General features: G+C 39.2%; 1 protein-coding gene across 1 annotated transcript; it reads left to right on the top strand.

The window, feature by feature from the left end:
* The first annotated feature begins 2,690 nt into the window (after positions 1 to 2,690).
* Positions 2,691 to 12,368, top strand: pgm1 (phosphoglucomutase 1). Its single transcript, XM_027030439.2, has 11 exons — positions 2,691 to 3,011; positions 3,967 to 4,129; positions 4,792 to 4,935; positions 5,044 to 5,169; positions 6,535 to 6,725; positions 8,254 to 8,408; positions 8,608 to 8,723; positions 8,939 to 9,074; positions 9,404 to 9,587; positions 9,977 to 10,111; positions 11,129 to 12,368. The coding sequence occupies exons 1-11, from the start codon at positions 2,697 to 2,699 to the stop codon at positions 11,216 to 11,218; spliced, it is 1,755 nt and encodes a 584-aa protein (XP_026886240.2). The 5' UTR covers positions 2,691 to 2,696; the 3' UTR covers positions 11,219 to 12,368.
* Positions 12,369 to 16,380: the final 4,012 nt, after the last annotated feature.

Genomic DNA, 16,380 nt, shown 5'->3' with positions numbered 1-16,380 from the left:
TCGGGGTGGACAAACCACCCAAGTGTTATGGTTTGAGACTTTACACACTTCACAGCTCAACATAAATATTGTGAGAAAATTGCTTTTGTTAAAAAAGTGTCATTCCAGGCACACATGTTTAGCTCTCTCTAAAATATGTGTTAAACCATTTTAATACATTAAAATCTTTCTTCAACACCTCAGGGCTATTTATTTCCTAAAATGACTCTCAGATGGGTCAGAAAACAGGCTGTTGTTCTGAGTTTTTGATTACTTCTTTGTGATTTACAGTTTATTTGCAGTTCCAATTCTGGTGGACTTTTAAACAACAGCTATTAAAAGAAAAATACTCTATAATTTAAAGAGACATTTATGGAATTGTGTATCTAGAATGCCTGACTTTGTTCAGGCTCCATATCATGAAACCGATTTTTAATTACATTTTAGAAACCTTTAAATTATAATACTCTCCCCTCTGGTGCGTTTAGAAAACAAGGACCTAGCAATGCCTGAATTGCTTTTGTTTGAGCCAATATGTGACAACAGCACCATCTTGCGGTTGTCTTCAAGTTGTCTATCTCTTGAATCAATCTATCATGTTCGTCTCAGGTGTAGAAATTCTTACCAGAGCAACTGGATGTTATTGGGTCGGTTTTTAGAATAAACAGATTTTCAGTAGCGAATAACTTTTGAGTTCACTGTTGTCCACGAAAAGATTTAATCAGTACCTGAGAAACTGAAGGTTAACTGAAGGCTTAAGGTGCAGAAACGTTTAGGTTAATAACAGCTTGCAAACTAGCCAGGATGGGTTTAGACAACAATCTTCATTTAATTTTCATTGTTCTTTCTACAATTCATTTCAGGTCTTTGAAAATGTTGCATTAGGTCGCAAGTATCATTTATGTGAGAACTTCCAAATTCATTTATTGATATATTTATTAGTGTTAATTTTACGAAAGCTCTGTTCAACCAGGATAGTTAGTAACAAATTTACACTGTTGAAATGACAACAATAAAAAAGAATGTCTATTAGGAAAGTTTTGATTAGTGTTGAAATGTGATCTGCTGCACTCTCATGTGCCATAGGGTGGCGCTGGGAGACACCTTTGAGGTGATGGCTTTCAACGGAAATGAATTGGATGAGAGAAGTGTTGTAAAGTTTCCTATGATATTTGCAAAGGATCTAAGACTCCGTAATTATTTACTCAAATCAGACTGTGCATTTGAAGGAGTTAATACTGTTCTTTCTCGTGTATTGTGTAAGATATACAATGATTGGGATTACACATTCCAGATTTAAATTATTTATATTTTGTCTAATTTCTTTTTTTTTATTATTTTTTATCCCAAAATATGTTCAAAAACAGCAACTTTTCACTCTTATTTCAATGCCAGTTCAAACTTTTAAATGCACATATTCCCACTTGGCATCTTTCAGAATTAAGGAACCAAACTTTTAAATGCACATATTCCCACTTGGCATCTTTCAGAATTAAGGAACCATAGTGTTCGTGGCTTTTGGTTTGCTTTGTATAAAGAGCACACAGATAATAATAATTTCAAATTAAGAGTATTTACATCAGGTTATTATTTGGTATAAGTGTAATTAGCTGTACTATTCAAGAAACCATTTTTATGAACAATTAAGAGCATTCTATACAATTTTAAATAAACCACACACCACTGTGCACATCAGAGAACTGAGCAATATCTACATGAGCAACTGAAGAATGTTTTCTGTAGAAGTAACAGTTAATGGTAAGTAACAAGAGCTTTAAACACAGAGTCTTATGCAGAATGGAATATAGTGTCACTTATTATTTTCTTCCTTTTTTAAGTGAAAGACAAAAGATTTTGGTATCGCTTTAACAAAGTCCTGTTAGTCATCTACAAGCAGCCTGGTTGTCACACACATTCCAGTGTGCTACACACACAGGTCTAAAGCCTATTCGTCCTTGGTCTTTATGCTATATGCAGGGTTGACTTTCTATTTATACCCCCTGGCCGAGCCCTGCACTTTGACTTTCTCTACTGTAACTGTAGACCAGTTAAATGCCACATAGCAATTTATTAATGTCCCAGCCTTCCAGTTCCCTACAACACAAGTCAAGCACAAACTTCGCTCTGTTGTCACGACTTTGTGCTCGCTATCACACGGATCCTTGAAACATTCCTTAGCATCAGTATTTGATCAACGCTGGCTGCAGTTGCTTGGCTTTTCACCTATATTTGTGAAAGAAAACTGCAGCATCATGAGAATAGGCAAATATTGCATCATGATGAACTGTTTCCTTTGAGGGAAGTTCAGGTTAAACTAAATGCAACAGTCCCACTGCACTCTCACTTGAACCCCGTCTTTCCCAACACTAACCTTCATCAGACTGACTTGAAACTATTTTAAAGCACAACAGTCAACACTTCAAACAATTGGTTAACTCTTTTAATTAGCAGTTTCTGAATAAGCTATTTTTTTAATACATATTTGTAATTTCACCCACAAGTGTTGGTCATAAATTGCGTTTCACCTAATTTGCATGTCAAATTACAGTAGCCATTCTCGATTGGCAAATGAGCAGTCTAATTTAAACATAAAACACAATTCCAACAAAATCATACAATAATAAGAACCGCTGTATCCTGTGCAACCCCGCAAGTGGTGTACATTGCCTTTAAATGTCCTAGGGGGTGTGGCTGCATGGGTGGGAATGAGTGTATGCATGCAGGAAGGCTACGTGCCCTTCATCCCGATAGGCACCCAGACTGCACAGGCCAACTCCAGCGGCAAAATGGTGAAAATTACTGTTGTCAAGACCAGCGCCTATACCGACCAAAAGCCTGGAACCAGTGGCCTGCGGAAAAGGGTGACCGTGTTCCAGCGAAATCAACATTACGCGGAGAATTTCATCCAAAGTATCATTTCTGCTGTCGACCCCTCTCAGAGGCAAGAGGGCACGCTCGTAGTGGGGGGAGACGGCCGCTTTTTCATGAAAGATGCCATTCAGCTGATCGTCCAGATCGCTGCGGCCAACGGGGTTAGTGACTGCAGAGCGATATCGTTGATTTTGTGGTGGGCTATTTGCTGAGAAATCATTCGCCTCAGCGTTTGCATGTAGCGTGAATGCTAACTGCATTGCTACGGAAGCTCGGTTAGCTAGCTAACATTATAGGTTGTCTACGTTGTAGTAACGGTTATTAAATGCAGTATGTCGCGGCTTCTGCCCTTCTTGCGTACGGTGTTCTTCCCAGTCTGAGACAGGTTGTGTATTATTTTTTTTTTCTGGGTGCGATGGCGACACAGGGCTCGCTAACTTACTGGGCACCGTTGCACCAAATGACCTCTGCTCTTTTAGTGAGCCTTACGGAGCGGTTGCTACAGCAAGAGACACCTTTGACATTTGGTGCCTTGATATATGAGAAAATTGCCACTCTCTCATGTTTCTAGATATCTGCTTGATTGCGTCGATGTCAGCTATAGGTACACATGCAGACATCGGTTCGGGTTAGAAGAGTCTCTTGCACGGACGGGCTCTGCTGCTGTGTCTTCTGCCGACGATGGATGCATTTCAGTTCATTACGTCTCATGTTTTATTGATTTTATGTAATCCATTTATAGCATGTGTCAAAACCAAAATCGGCTGGGGTGCACCAAATGTAGCTGGGAAAGAGCTCGCAAAACAGAAATACCCTTAAAACGCAAGAGTGGTAAGCCTGGGTGTTAAGGATAGGATTAATCTTGAATTCGCTCATTGTAATTTTAAACACGCACATCTTTGGATTTGGCTACTTTCAACACAAAAGCCCAAGAGGCCTACAACCCCTAGCTGAGCTCAGGGGAATACAAATCATGCATCTGACTCCGTGGCAATGCATACTGGATATATCGGACTGAAGGGAGATTGAAAAGATGCTCAATGACATATAATGTACTGGGATGACTTGTGTTGGGGGTCATGTATGAAAGTGTCGATTTCTGAACTCTGGTCTCAGATTGGCAGGCTAGTCATTGGTCAGAATGGGATCATGTCTACGCCCGCAGTGTCCTGTGTAATACGCAAAATCAAAGCCATCGGTGGGATCATTCTGACAGCCAGCCACAACCCTGGTGGTCCCAGTGGAGACTTTGGCATCAAGTATAACATCTCCAATGGAGGTAAAAGAGTGGGAATGATTTTTTTTTTTAATGTTCTGATTTTTAACATCCATCCTTCTTAAAGCATAAAATAATATAATGTATTGACACTTTTTAGTTGCATATGTGCCCTTAGTATTTTAGAAACATTTATTTGTTTTATTTCATTTTATTCAGTTTCCTCCCAGTTTTGGCTGTAGCTTGCAGTTGCACAGCATCACTAAGCAGGGCAGTGCTTTACTAGCACTGATGGCCCTGTTCTATCCATTATTGCATTCCACTTCCTTAAAAGCAGAGAGCAATGGTAGAATGTTTGAGCAAGGTTAGCAGTGTTTATAACAATGGCTTTGCAATCCTTCCCATGCATTTAGAATGAAGTCAGAGTCTGATGGAACTCTGCTACCATAGCACATGGCATCACTAGGTCTCCTGAAGTCAAGTTCCAGTGGCAGACTGTTGCACTGTGGAAGTAGCACATGCCTGGATGGTCTATAAATCTGGTTAGGACAAGGCAGTTCTCATGTTTAAGGGCAGTTAACATGTCCTTGAGGGACCGAATGCCATTGTGTTTCTCCCTCTAACATCCACAGTGCACTCCAGAGTCTAAGATTCTTACCTTATGACACAACTGTGAGTGTGTAAGCAAGTATGTGATGGCAAATTCTAATATTTGTTATCTCCAGGACCTGCACCAGAAGGCATCACTGATAAAATCTTTCAGATCAGCAAAAGCATCCAAGAATACCACATCTGCCCAGAGCTCAAAGTGGATTTGTGCGCCATTGGTAAACAGACCTTTGAGGTGGACACTTTCAAGCCTTTTACAGGTGCAGTCTCAGATACTATTTCTCCACTCACATGCTGTTTGTCAGGACAGTGGTTATTATATCCTTTGCATATTATTGCTTTATTACTGTCCCTTTGATTTACTGTAGTTGAGATTGTGGACTCAGTGGAGTCATATGCAGAGATGCTCAGAGACATCTTTGACTTTGCTGCTCTGAAGGAGTTGCTCTCTGGACCTAATCACATTAGTGTACGGTTGGATGCAATGCACGGAGGTGAGCACTCAAGTCTGAAGTAAGCTATTCTATTACCTAGCAGCGCCTTTCTACTGTGTGATACGTAATGACACTGATAATGTGCCAGCATGCACCATTAACTCTAGAATGTTACATCAGAAATGACTCGTCTGCAGTGGTCCTTCCTCTTTCCAGCATCATGTCATATCCAAATCATGTAGCCCAGTGCAGAACCTTCTGGAAATCAAAACTAGCTGTTGACCTCTCATATTGCCCAATAGCTCCAGGTATGAATGCAGTCAGTGTACCTTAGGTCCCTCCCCCATGCTCTCTGTCTGGAGCCTGCTGACTAAATGAAAACATCGTTCTTTAGAAGATTTCCACAGCTTTCCGTTAAGAAGGAGTTTTAAAATACAGCTCTGAAATTCCATTTGAATATTACATGGGTCCATATGCTATCCTTGGTAGATTGACAGATTCACCTTGTATTAAAGTATTTTTTATGCATCTGAAATGTATGCTTCTAAAGTGAGTGAAATAAACAAAATGGCACAAAATGTATCTCCCACAGGCATGCACAGGGTATAGAGTGCTGTCCAATTTCAGGTTCAACATTACACATTATTATTTCAACATAAATGAAAGCCTAAAAGCATTATAAAATTGTTCATAATTCACACAATAACCTGCAGATGAAATGTCATTAAAAGGCGTGTTTGTACAAGACGTGCTATCCAGACTGATCTGGGGAACTGCATCTTCAAGTATTTTAACATATTCCCTGATGATATATAAAATCTATAAATTCTGTTTACACCTATTAGCTTGAAAAACTAGTATTCTGAGCACAATATTTCACGTGTTTAACTGCACTGGAAAGTCTGTTGGAACAGTGGTAACGTCAATACCCACAACATTTTAAAAATCCCTTAATACCGCAAAATGGTCCATGATGAGGTTTGAGATTACATGTGTTCTCTTCTTTATCAGGTTCTACCATGAGGTTAAAATAATAGCTCAGTTTTTGCAGAATATTGTGTTGCAACATTAGCAGTATTAGTGTTTGTAAAAGCAATTTTTGCTCTCCCGTTCTGTGCCTGGTAGAACCTTATGGGTGGTCATGTTCTTGCCCTGTCATGTCTTAGAAGCGCACATTTCACAAGAAGGCCATGGAAGACATTAACACACAACTTTTTTTTTGAGAAAAACATCGTAATATTCCTTTAAAACACTGTTTAAGAATTTCCCGTAGTTTAGTCAGTAGCGCCTTTCTCTCAGTCATGATTGTAGGTAAGATCTGAGTAGGATGCTGGGTAATGGGTGAAATGAAATGATGATTGCTGGTATGATTGTCTTAACTCAATAACAAAATGTTTTAACTTGCTTTAACAAATTCTCTCACAGTGGTAGGCCCTTATGTGAAGAAGATTGTGTGTGACGAGTTGGGTTCCCCTGCCAACTCTGCGGTTAACTGTGTCCCCTCTGAGGACTTCGGGGGTCACCACCCTGACCCTAATCTGACCTATGCTGCTGACCTGGTCAGCACTATGAAGGGAGGTGAATATGACTTTGGAGCAGCTTTTGATGGTGATGGTGTACGTATCCATGCATTTCTCATTTCTGTTTAAGATGTTTTTGTTAATCCAAATTCAGATGACCTTGTTGTAAAAAAAGAGCATGCATGACTGGAATCAAAATTCTCAGTCCCATTTTAGATCTTTATAACTTATTTAATTGTAATCCTGAATGAAACTACACATATGGAGAGGTCCATGGTGAAAGAAGGCTTCAGCAGTTTTACAGAATTTCATAAAAATAACTTTGTCCTTAAGTATGATTCCCTGAGACCGATGTCATTACTGCACTTTAACTGCAGATTTTTGATATACCGAAATGTTTGATGTATAATGGGAGTGAAATGGGCTGTAATTTAGGCTACAGTTTATCTTAAAATGCTTCCATTACTTGTAACATCCATGTTTACTATTCAGTGGATGAGTAATTCCTAAAGGCATGTGACCTCACATCCAGTTAAAGATAACTGGTGAACCTATATTTTCCCATTTCATATTTGCTCCATAACTGAATGGATACACATTATATACCATTGGCATATTATGATTAAGTCTGCATTTTGCCAAAAATAATAATATAATACTTGAAGACTTTTTCAAGGGATACAAAAAAAACTAATTAAAAAATCATATTTAGTTTTTAGTCTCATTAAACTAAACAATTAAAAAATCAGTCTGTTTAAGATTTGTGACATAGTAGTTAATGAAACAAACATTAGTTCATTATCAAATTATTTTAAATCACTGCTAGTTGATGTTAACAGGCTCTCTAACTTGTCTCAGGGTGCATACACACTCGGCCTGTTTGGTTTGATTCGGCTTTCTTATATTTCTATTGTTCTTTATTCCAACCACTATTGAGTTATACTCACTTTCTCAAGGCTCTGAGGTCTGCTTTAACATGGCAGAGGTTTCAAGTGCGTAAGGGCCATAACTGTGAAAAAAAGATGTATTCATATTTACCTTATAAACCTTTACTGCATTCATTGAAGAAAACAGAAATTAAGAATGACATTTAATCATTAGTGTTCTGTATTGTCTGATATCATTCACATGTTATTTGATATGGGACCTACTAACTTCTGGCCACATGACCACAACATTTGCCCATAACTAGTTCTTTGGTAACGATGTGGATGTAAACAATAAGTAAACTATAACTAAAATGCAATGCTGTATAATAATGTTTTCTCTTTTGTCCCATTGAAAAAGAGAACAGACATCTTGTATGATGTGAATGCACCCAAAAGCTTTTTTCTTTTCTTTTTTTAATTACACATGCAGTTTGTCAGTGTCCTGGGACTATTGACTGTGTAGAAGACACTCAGAAAAGCATATGTTATTTCTCATGACTATAGAATGCTGTTTTATTTTATGAGTATGACAGTATCAAAAATCTCTCTACATTTATCACGTCACTCTACATTTATCAGACAATCCAGCACGCGGTACTATTGCACATTCAGAATGCGCTTTTTTTTTTTTAGTAGAAAGTGCTGCTAGCTTTGTAGCTGGGGCCCTCATGATTGCTCTTCTTTTTTTGTTCTAGGATCGGAATATGATCCTGGGTAAGCACGGATTCTTCGTAAATCCTTCCGACTCTGTAGCTGTAATTGGTGCCAACATCACCTGCATCCCATACTTCCAGAAGACTGGTGTTAAAGGGCTAGCACGAAGTATGCCTACCAGTGGTGCCCTGGACAAGTAAGATCCGTCTGCATCATTGTGTCATTCATTGTAGTCGCTTCCTGGGCGCGTGGCTGTGACTCTAATGGGGGAAATCGGGAACAGGGCATATATATACATATCATGTCTGTGGAAAAAAAATTTTTTATCCTAGCTATCCTTTATTGAGACTTGCATGATTTCTATATATCAAGTACAGTACATGCATGTTTGACAGTGTGGCCAAAGCTTTGAAGATGCAGCTGTATGAAACGCCCACAGGCTGGAAGTTCTTTGGTAACCTTATGGATGCGGGCAAACTGTCTCTGTGCGGAGAGGAGAGCTTTGGCACTGGTGAGTGGGCCAGCAACTCTATATGCTAATCCCTTATACATGATGTTATTTTTATTATATGGCATAGACTATTATGTATGTAGTGATATATAAAATGTGATGTACGCCTATTGCAAATATGTGCCTTGAGTCGATAGGGGTTAATGGTAAGTTGAGTTTTTGCCCTTAAGTGGACAGTGATGGAAACTAATTGTGAGGTTCTTTTGGTTTGCTAGGCTCTGATCATATCAGGGAGAAAGACGGCCTATGGGCCGTGCTTGCCTGGCTGTCGATTCTGGCCAGCCGTAAACAGAGTGTGGAAGACGTCATGAAAGAACACTGGCAGAAGTTTGGCAGGAACTTCTTCACGAGGTGACTGATGGCTTAAAGTTAATTTAGTGGTATAGATATGAGTTAGATTGAGTCTAGAAGTCTAGAATCATCAGTTGTGTTTGTGTCTGTTTTTTAAGGGGGAAAATTCAGTCCTGTATTTGCACTGCCCTCTGGTGGTTGAGTTGTAAGGGCCTTGGAGATTCTGCCATAGATATACTTTTTTACTGTTATTTTAAATAGATTTATTGATGTTATTGATGCTTATTTTTATGACTTTCATGACTGTTTGCAATTAACTGTACTGATAATTTTCCAGCAGCACTGAGTACAGCCTTGATTTTTAGTGCTGGTTTTTGACTCCGTTACAGGTATGACTATGAGGAGGTCGACTCGGATGCGGCCAATAAGATGATTGCGGACCTGCAACAGATCATGTTTGATAAAGCCTTCATTGGGCAGACGTTCTCCTCTGGGGACAAGACGTATAAGGTGGAGAAGGCTGATAACTTTGAGTATACAGACCCAGTGGACGGTAGTGTCTCAAAGGGACAGGTGAGCTTGTCAGGGTTAAAACATCTGTGTTATTCTGAAACTAGCATATTCATGCCCTGTGAAATTTATACTGCACAGAAGAATGGACATGCTATGAAGAATGAACTTTCTGAAAGTATGTGACTTCTCAGGCTGGCGTTCCTGCGCACAGCACTGTGTGACGCTGGAGAACATGGAAAAACAATCAGTTTTCCTGCTGCATGCTGATATAGGTTATTGTAGTGTTCTAAAACAAATGCCCATTGCTGTATTTGTGTTTCAAAAACTTTAAGGTAATGTAGCAGAACTGTCTTTACCTGAAAATATCTGCGTTATCTGTATCTCCAGGAGTCATGTTTCGCAAAGCCATGTGGGTCTGTCATTGCCATCGCCCATTTCCTGTTTTCCAGGGACTGCGGATCATCTTTAGCGATGGTTCCCGTATCATCTTTCGTCTTAGTGGGACAGGCAGTGCTGGTGCAACCATCAGACTATACATAGACAGCTTTGAGAATGACCCTCAGAAGATCTATCAGGATCCACAGGTAAGCCCTCAGGCATTACAGTTGTGGCAAAACACTGTGGTAATCCCTGGGTTAACTCTGAGTACACTGAGAGAGAATGGCTTATCGATACTATACCTATTATATGCTTTATTGGGTGTATATTTAAACCTTTTCATTGTCAGCTTTTCCTTCCTTGTCGCCAGTCGTGTTGGACTAAAATAAAGTTTCTAGAGGACATGATGCTACATTTGACACGAGACAGTGGCAGACAACAGTGAAAACAGAGCTAACGGGTGTATTCAAAAATGTATTTTGTCTGTTGTCAATGCGATTCCTAACTGAAGCTTTAACAGGTATTGTTTTCAGGCGTCATATGGATGGATTGTTAATTACTTGCTATAGATATGTATATATGCCATGTTTCATCACGACAGCTGTAGGGTTACTGTGAAAGATTTTAAAGCAGAACTACCCACCATGTTAGACTGAATTTCAACCCTCTGATCATATGTTTACCACTATAACAAGGTTTAAGCTTTGGAAACATACCCTGGGAATCAGTTCAAACTCATCCGTCACTGTGGGAAGGGCAAACTGATGTTTGTCTTGAACAGAGATGGGCATGGCCTCTGAGTGTCGGCAAGCCCACAGCTGTAGGGGCTAGCTAATGCCATGTTCTGCTAGCACACCCAGCAAGCAAGGGTATAGTCTCTGTGGAAATATTCTTTTGATGAGAATTTAATCTGATTTAGCTGAACGGAGGACAATCAAGCTGTCAGAACAAATCAGTTTCAGAAGCAGTCAGTTTAAACAGAGCAAGCGCAACAGGCTCTGGCTTTGTTTGGGTTTTGCTGGGCCCGGAAGATGGCTCAGTTCCTTTGTAAGCCTGAGTTACTGTTTGTAGTGTCGGGACCAATGCAGAGCAGTGCCAGATGGAGCAGGCAAAGAGAAGGGCCATAAACTAACAAAGATGATTACTGCAGCTCATTCAGAACATTTGGTTTGCAAGTGTTGTGCTTGAAACTGTATTTCATAACATGTGACTCTTGTCATTAGGTCATGTTGGCTCCTTTGGTAGACATTGCCCTGAGGATCTCGCAGCTTCAGGAGAAGACAGGACGCAATGGCCCTACTGTGATCACATAATGAGCTCCGAGCCCTCACTCAGCACACGTGTCTAGCTCTCCCTTCTGTTCTCTCAGAGTCTTGCTCTGTTCTTAGATGCTGGCCCCATACACCGTGGCCACTGCCAGCACGTTTGTTCCATGAGTCCCCGGTATATCTCATTTCACCTTTGGTGTGCTCCACAGATTCAATAGAAAGTCTGTTCATGTCTCTATTCATGAAGTCATTAGACCAGAGTAATATGCAGCTTGTGTTGGTGTATAGATGTTTGAAAATAGTGGAAGGTCCCTATTAAAGCCACCTGCTATACCTTTTTTCCTTCTGGGGTGTGTTTTTTTTGTTTGTTTGTTTGTTTTTTGTTTTTTTAACAATCAAATATCTATACACTGAAACAGTGTTGTTTTCTCAGTGGATAATTGTACATAGGAATAACAATAGCACCTCCTAAATGGATGTTTATTATACATGTAGGCCTACACTGTCTGTTAAATGTTTGGAGAAACCTTGTTTTTTTTTTATTCTCTGAATTGTTTCTCCAGTGAGTTTGTTAACGGTGGCTAGTTAATAATTAATGTGTTGGGCTTTTTTGCAACACTCAGCTTCATGTTCAAAGTGGTATAGTATGAGGAATATATTTCAGTAATAGCAGTTGGCAGTTGTCATTTTCCAAATTCCAAAAACATGGACTGGAATATTTTAAGTATCTCTGAGGAATGTCTGGGAAATACTAAGGGAGGTGTTTTAACTCATACTTTATTATTTTCCTACCCAAGTCATTTTCTCATATTTTCTTCAACCTGGTTCATTTGTACCAGGGAAACATATTACAAGCTGACACAGTACTGTCGCTATCTTAAACATTTTAAGACTCTAGATGTCCCCAGTCTTAGGATGAGCTATGAGGGAGATTAGAGAGCTGTAAACTTCACTTGCTACACATGAGTGTTTGCACAGAGTGCTGAGCTTTGCAAATAGCATTCTTATAGGACACCAGCCACTAGTTGAAAGTCTGATGAATATTTGGTGAAAAAAAAACAAGTGGAAGCCATTAAGTAAAGGACTGGCCTAGAAATTGCTGCAAAACATGACTAGTATGATTGCCATGCCACTGTACATTGTAATCCTTATGTTTTAATGTCAGTCCTCTTAATGAAAGAAATGCATACATATACGTATATCGAATTCTGCAATTTATCTACACCACGTAAAAATTTCCTTTAATCAAAAAATAAACAAATTAGATAAATAAATAAATAAATGGCTTTCTCATACTGAAATATACACTGTGTAATTGTCAATTTATATTATTCTTGGATTATGGAAAAATCCTTAGTTAAAGTGACTGTGAATATGCTACTAGCCACCACAGGAATGTTGACTTCACGGAATCCCATCTCAGGTCAGTTCGTGGATGTGATTATAGTGGTGGAATGAGATGCCACTAGGAAGCTTGCATACTAAAACATACTGTTAAAAAAAGAATCCACAAATCAACAAACAGTTTGGGTACCTTTCAAAGTGGGTCAGTTTTAAAAGACTTTAACCATAATCCTCTTTGCAGACCAACTTTGATGGTTTTTCAGAAACCACAACCAGGGGAACCAGATATGTGCTTCAGGAAGAAGCCTTGAAGAATGTCAAAGACTAAACAAAAACACTGGAATCTTCCTCTTCCTGCTCCTTACAAAATTAATTTCATCTTGAAATTGTCATAAGATTAAATGTAATTAAAGCCCAGGGTAATATTTAGTTCTGATGACTAACCATTAATCTGACTTGCTTTTTTTCTCTTAAAGAAAACAAATGCATTTTTCCCCACAAAGAATTAACCTTTTTGTCTTCAGCGGTCATGCCAGTACCTGCCCAATCATGCCATCACACATTTATTCCATGGAAATGATGACCTCATCTTTAGAAATACCTGGAGTCTGATGCCTGTAAATGGTTACCTATTGAGGTGCCCATTAAAGGGAGCAGGTTTTGGCTGTATTTGGGGTAGACTAAGAGTGGGACATTTTCTTCTTCATAGGACTCTGCATTGTTCAGGCTCACTACCCCAACACAGTTTGACACATAAAGTGTTCCACCGCTCAGATGCTAATCGTTTGCAGGCTTTATTTTGATTGCCCATTATTACATCAGGTAATGGGAAGAACGGTGGTACTTTTGGTCATAGGACTCGTGTTTTGTAGTTTATTCCTTTTCTTTTGCTAGGAAGACGGCAATGTTAGTCGGACATTGATATGTGAACATTGGGGAGATTTTTTGGGTTAGATTTGCACTATGATTTCTTGTTTCTAGAAGTGCAAATTCTCTGCACAGACTGTTTCTGGTGAATGTGGAGATTTCATAATATACAAGACCAACAAAAGCAAAATCTTGACATGTAACAGGCTTTTGACATTCCAATGGTCGTCAAAACATCTAAAAACAATAAGAATGACTAGTACAATTCAAAATACGTCTTTACCAAACCACAAGTGTATAGCATTACGTGAGCGGTACATTGTAAATAGCAATAGCTACAGAATGCACCATGCTGTTCTGTACTCAGGTCATTCTCAGGCTAGTATATAATCATATGTTTCATTAGGTTTGATGCATTACCTGACTTGCCAGTTACCAATTTAAAACATCTGGCACTGTTATCATCTAATTCTCAAAAGTACAGCCAGACTTTGGGGCCTCTTTGACCTCTTTGGCTGTGACGTGTTTGTGCGCTTATCTCTTGAAGTTCAGCATGAATGAAAATAAAAGGCTAGTTTTTTGGAGTAACATTTTCACACCGAGCCACAGACATTTACTTGATTTTGTAATTAAAGTCATTCTAATAATAACATTCTAATAATAAATCAAACCAAGCTAATAAAGATTCTCTTCACAAAGATTTGCTGCTAGGCAAAACATTTTGGCTGCTAGCCACAAAAACCAGAGTTTAGGATGGATTTCAGCGGAATGGATTTCAGTAGTTCCTGACAGGGGCTTTAAACATAGACAAATATGAACCTGCATACTGTGTCCTCTATAAATCTAAGCACATACATTCTAAATCTGTGATCCCAGAGAAAGGATTATATACTATATAGGATCATATATAACACATGAACATATGAAGTACAGCTGAAAGCTTAGGATTTCTATCTGCCATTTTAGCACTCACTATTTTTTAAATAATGTAAGATCAGAACACTTGAGATTTTAACATAAAATTTAATGTAAATTTCAGTTGAGTTTCCTAATTTCAAATATTCAACTGAAGTCCCTCTTCACACTCAGACACAAATAAAAGAATGGTGATACAGTAGTTTTAATGAATGTGATCTATAAAGAAACTTTGTGCAGACAAATACATTTGGCATTATAAATATTAATAAAGTAGCTCAGAGTCCAGGGCGGAAGAAAGAAACCATGAGTATATCACAACACTGCATGTTTTGCTATTATTGTATAATTTCTGTAACTTAGCTTTGTATCGAATGTGCCAAGACAAAAAAAAAGCAATGGTCATGTGAGCAAAGATCAAATCTGATCAAGCTGGGCTATCACATATTTAAGCCAGGCAAAATAAATCCACGAACATGATCCTACTGTGAGCTCCCCGGTCTGCACTTTTCTTCTTTTTTCACTGAGACCCTGTCCCGTGCACAAGCCCATTTACACTTACCAGACGTGACAGCTTAGCCCATTTTCTTAATGGCTATTGCCTCATTCATTGGTAGTTCTGACCTGCTCTTTTGCATGATCAAACGTGGTCCACTGTCCATTTTAAACACAACTGTTATTAGAGGCTTACCGACTGACTAACCTTCGAAAGGGACCACCCAAGACTAAAAACAGCTCTCCTTCTCCTGCTCAACTACTCTCTCACATGTATGTACAATAAATGGCACAACTCTGTCACTGCTCATTTTCAAGGTTAGCGTCTTAGTATTCCAGTTTATAGCAAAAGGACAAAACCCTGGATAACACCAATATCTTGTGCACACATAAACGCCTTCTATGCACCATCAGTGGTCGCCAGCCTGTTCTTGAATTTGGTGACAGAAATGACATGTGCAAAACGTTTATGCTTGAATTTCAAGCGTATTGCAAAATGTAGTCAGAATCCATGCTACTGTAGTCAAACGACAAATGTGTGAGCAACTTTGAGTCAGAGGTTCCTGCAGTATTCAACTCTGTTTCATTAACTTGCAGAAGACTCGGTACCTCGTTTGTAATTCCTTCAGTAGCTCTGTTCTTTTAAATATAAACCCTGGAAAACCGGTAGATCTTGAAACTAGCATCAGTGGTCCAGAACAGAAGGTTCCATTCTTCTGCAGCAAGCTGGGCTAGGTGAAGTGTGGAGGTGTGTGGTCAAAGAGGGATGGCTCTTCAAAGAAGCCTGCATGGGACTCAGCCTCCCTGCTCATTGCAATTATGTGAGTTCTGTGCATGATTGGAACTTCAATCATCGTATTTGGCTCTGGGAAAGTAAAAGAGATAGACATCAGAAAGAAAAATAAAGAAAAAATAGCCTCATGTTGTGAATACTTGCCTGGCAGATAATAGCTTCCAAATGTTTAATATTAGATGCAATCAGCCTGAAAAAAAGGTGGATTCTTTTCTGTTTCAATCAGGCCTGAATGCTCGAAAAACTAAAGTATAAATTCTAAATCATATATAAATCTGAAGTGACTTTATTCACAATGTCTGGTTATTTTAAAACGATTATCACTGAAATAACAGCAACACACATCTGCCTCTCTGTTTCTCTGTCTCTGTCTCTCCTATTGTTTAACATTCCTTCATAAAAAAATAAATGAAAACTCATCCTTCTATTCTCAAAAGCTTCTATTATAGATTCTTGGTGGCACCCAGTTTCCCGCTATAACTATAGCTTCGACGTGCACTAATTTATCCACTAATTAATTCGCTAACACTTCCGGGTGTGCTCGGTTTCCTCTGCTTATAGCTCACCAACCGCCACTACAGCACACATGTGCACCGAGCTCCCTCTCGCCCAGCAACACACCCAGCTGCTCCTGTAATGCCTTCCTTCATGTGATATCACATTAGGAGCTGCTGGGGCACATCATGAGGCCTGGCTTTGATCGCTGGCTAACGTTAGCATGTGTCCAAGAGCTGACGGGGTAGAGGAAATGAGAGATGAACTTTGGGTTCACGGAGCCAGCGCAGCCCATCAC

The sequence above is a fragment of the Electrophorus electricus genome, chromosome 3 (assembly GCF_013358815.1).
Source record: "Electrophorus electricus isolate fEleEle1 chromosome 3, fEleEle1.pri, whole genome shotgun sequence".
NCBI lineage: Eukaryota > Metazoa > Chordata > Actinopteri > Gymnotiformes > Gymnotidae > Electrophorus > Electrophorus electricus.
This window is presented reverse-complemented; position numbering and strand designations above follow the sequence as displayed.

Excerpts from the sequence above, each read along its gene's own strand:
- pgm1 (XM_027030439.2), top strand. The coding sequence starts at position 2,697 with ATGCAGGAAGGCTACGTGCCCTTCATCCCGATAGGCACCCAGACTGCA. Across the intron at positions 4,130-4,791 it reads GTATAACATCTCCAATGGAG|GACCTGCACCAGAAGGCATC; the intron begins GTAAAAGAGTGG and ends TGTTATCTCCAG. Across the intron at positions 10,112-11,128 it reads AGATCTATCAGGATCCACAG|GTCATGTTGGCTCCTTTGGT; the intron begins GTAAGCCCTCAG and ends TCTTGTCATTAG.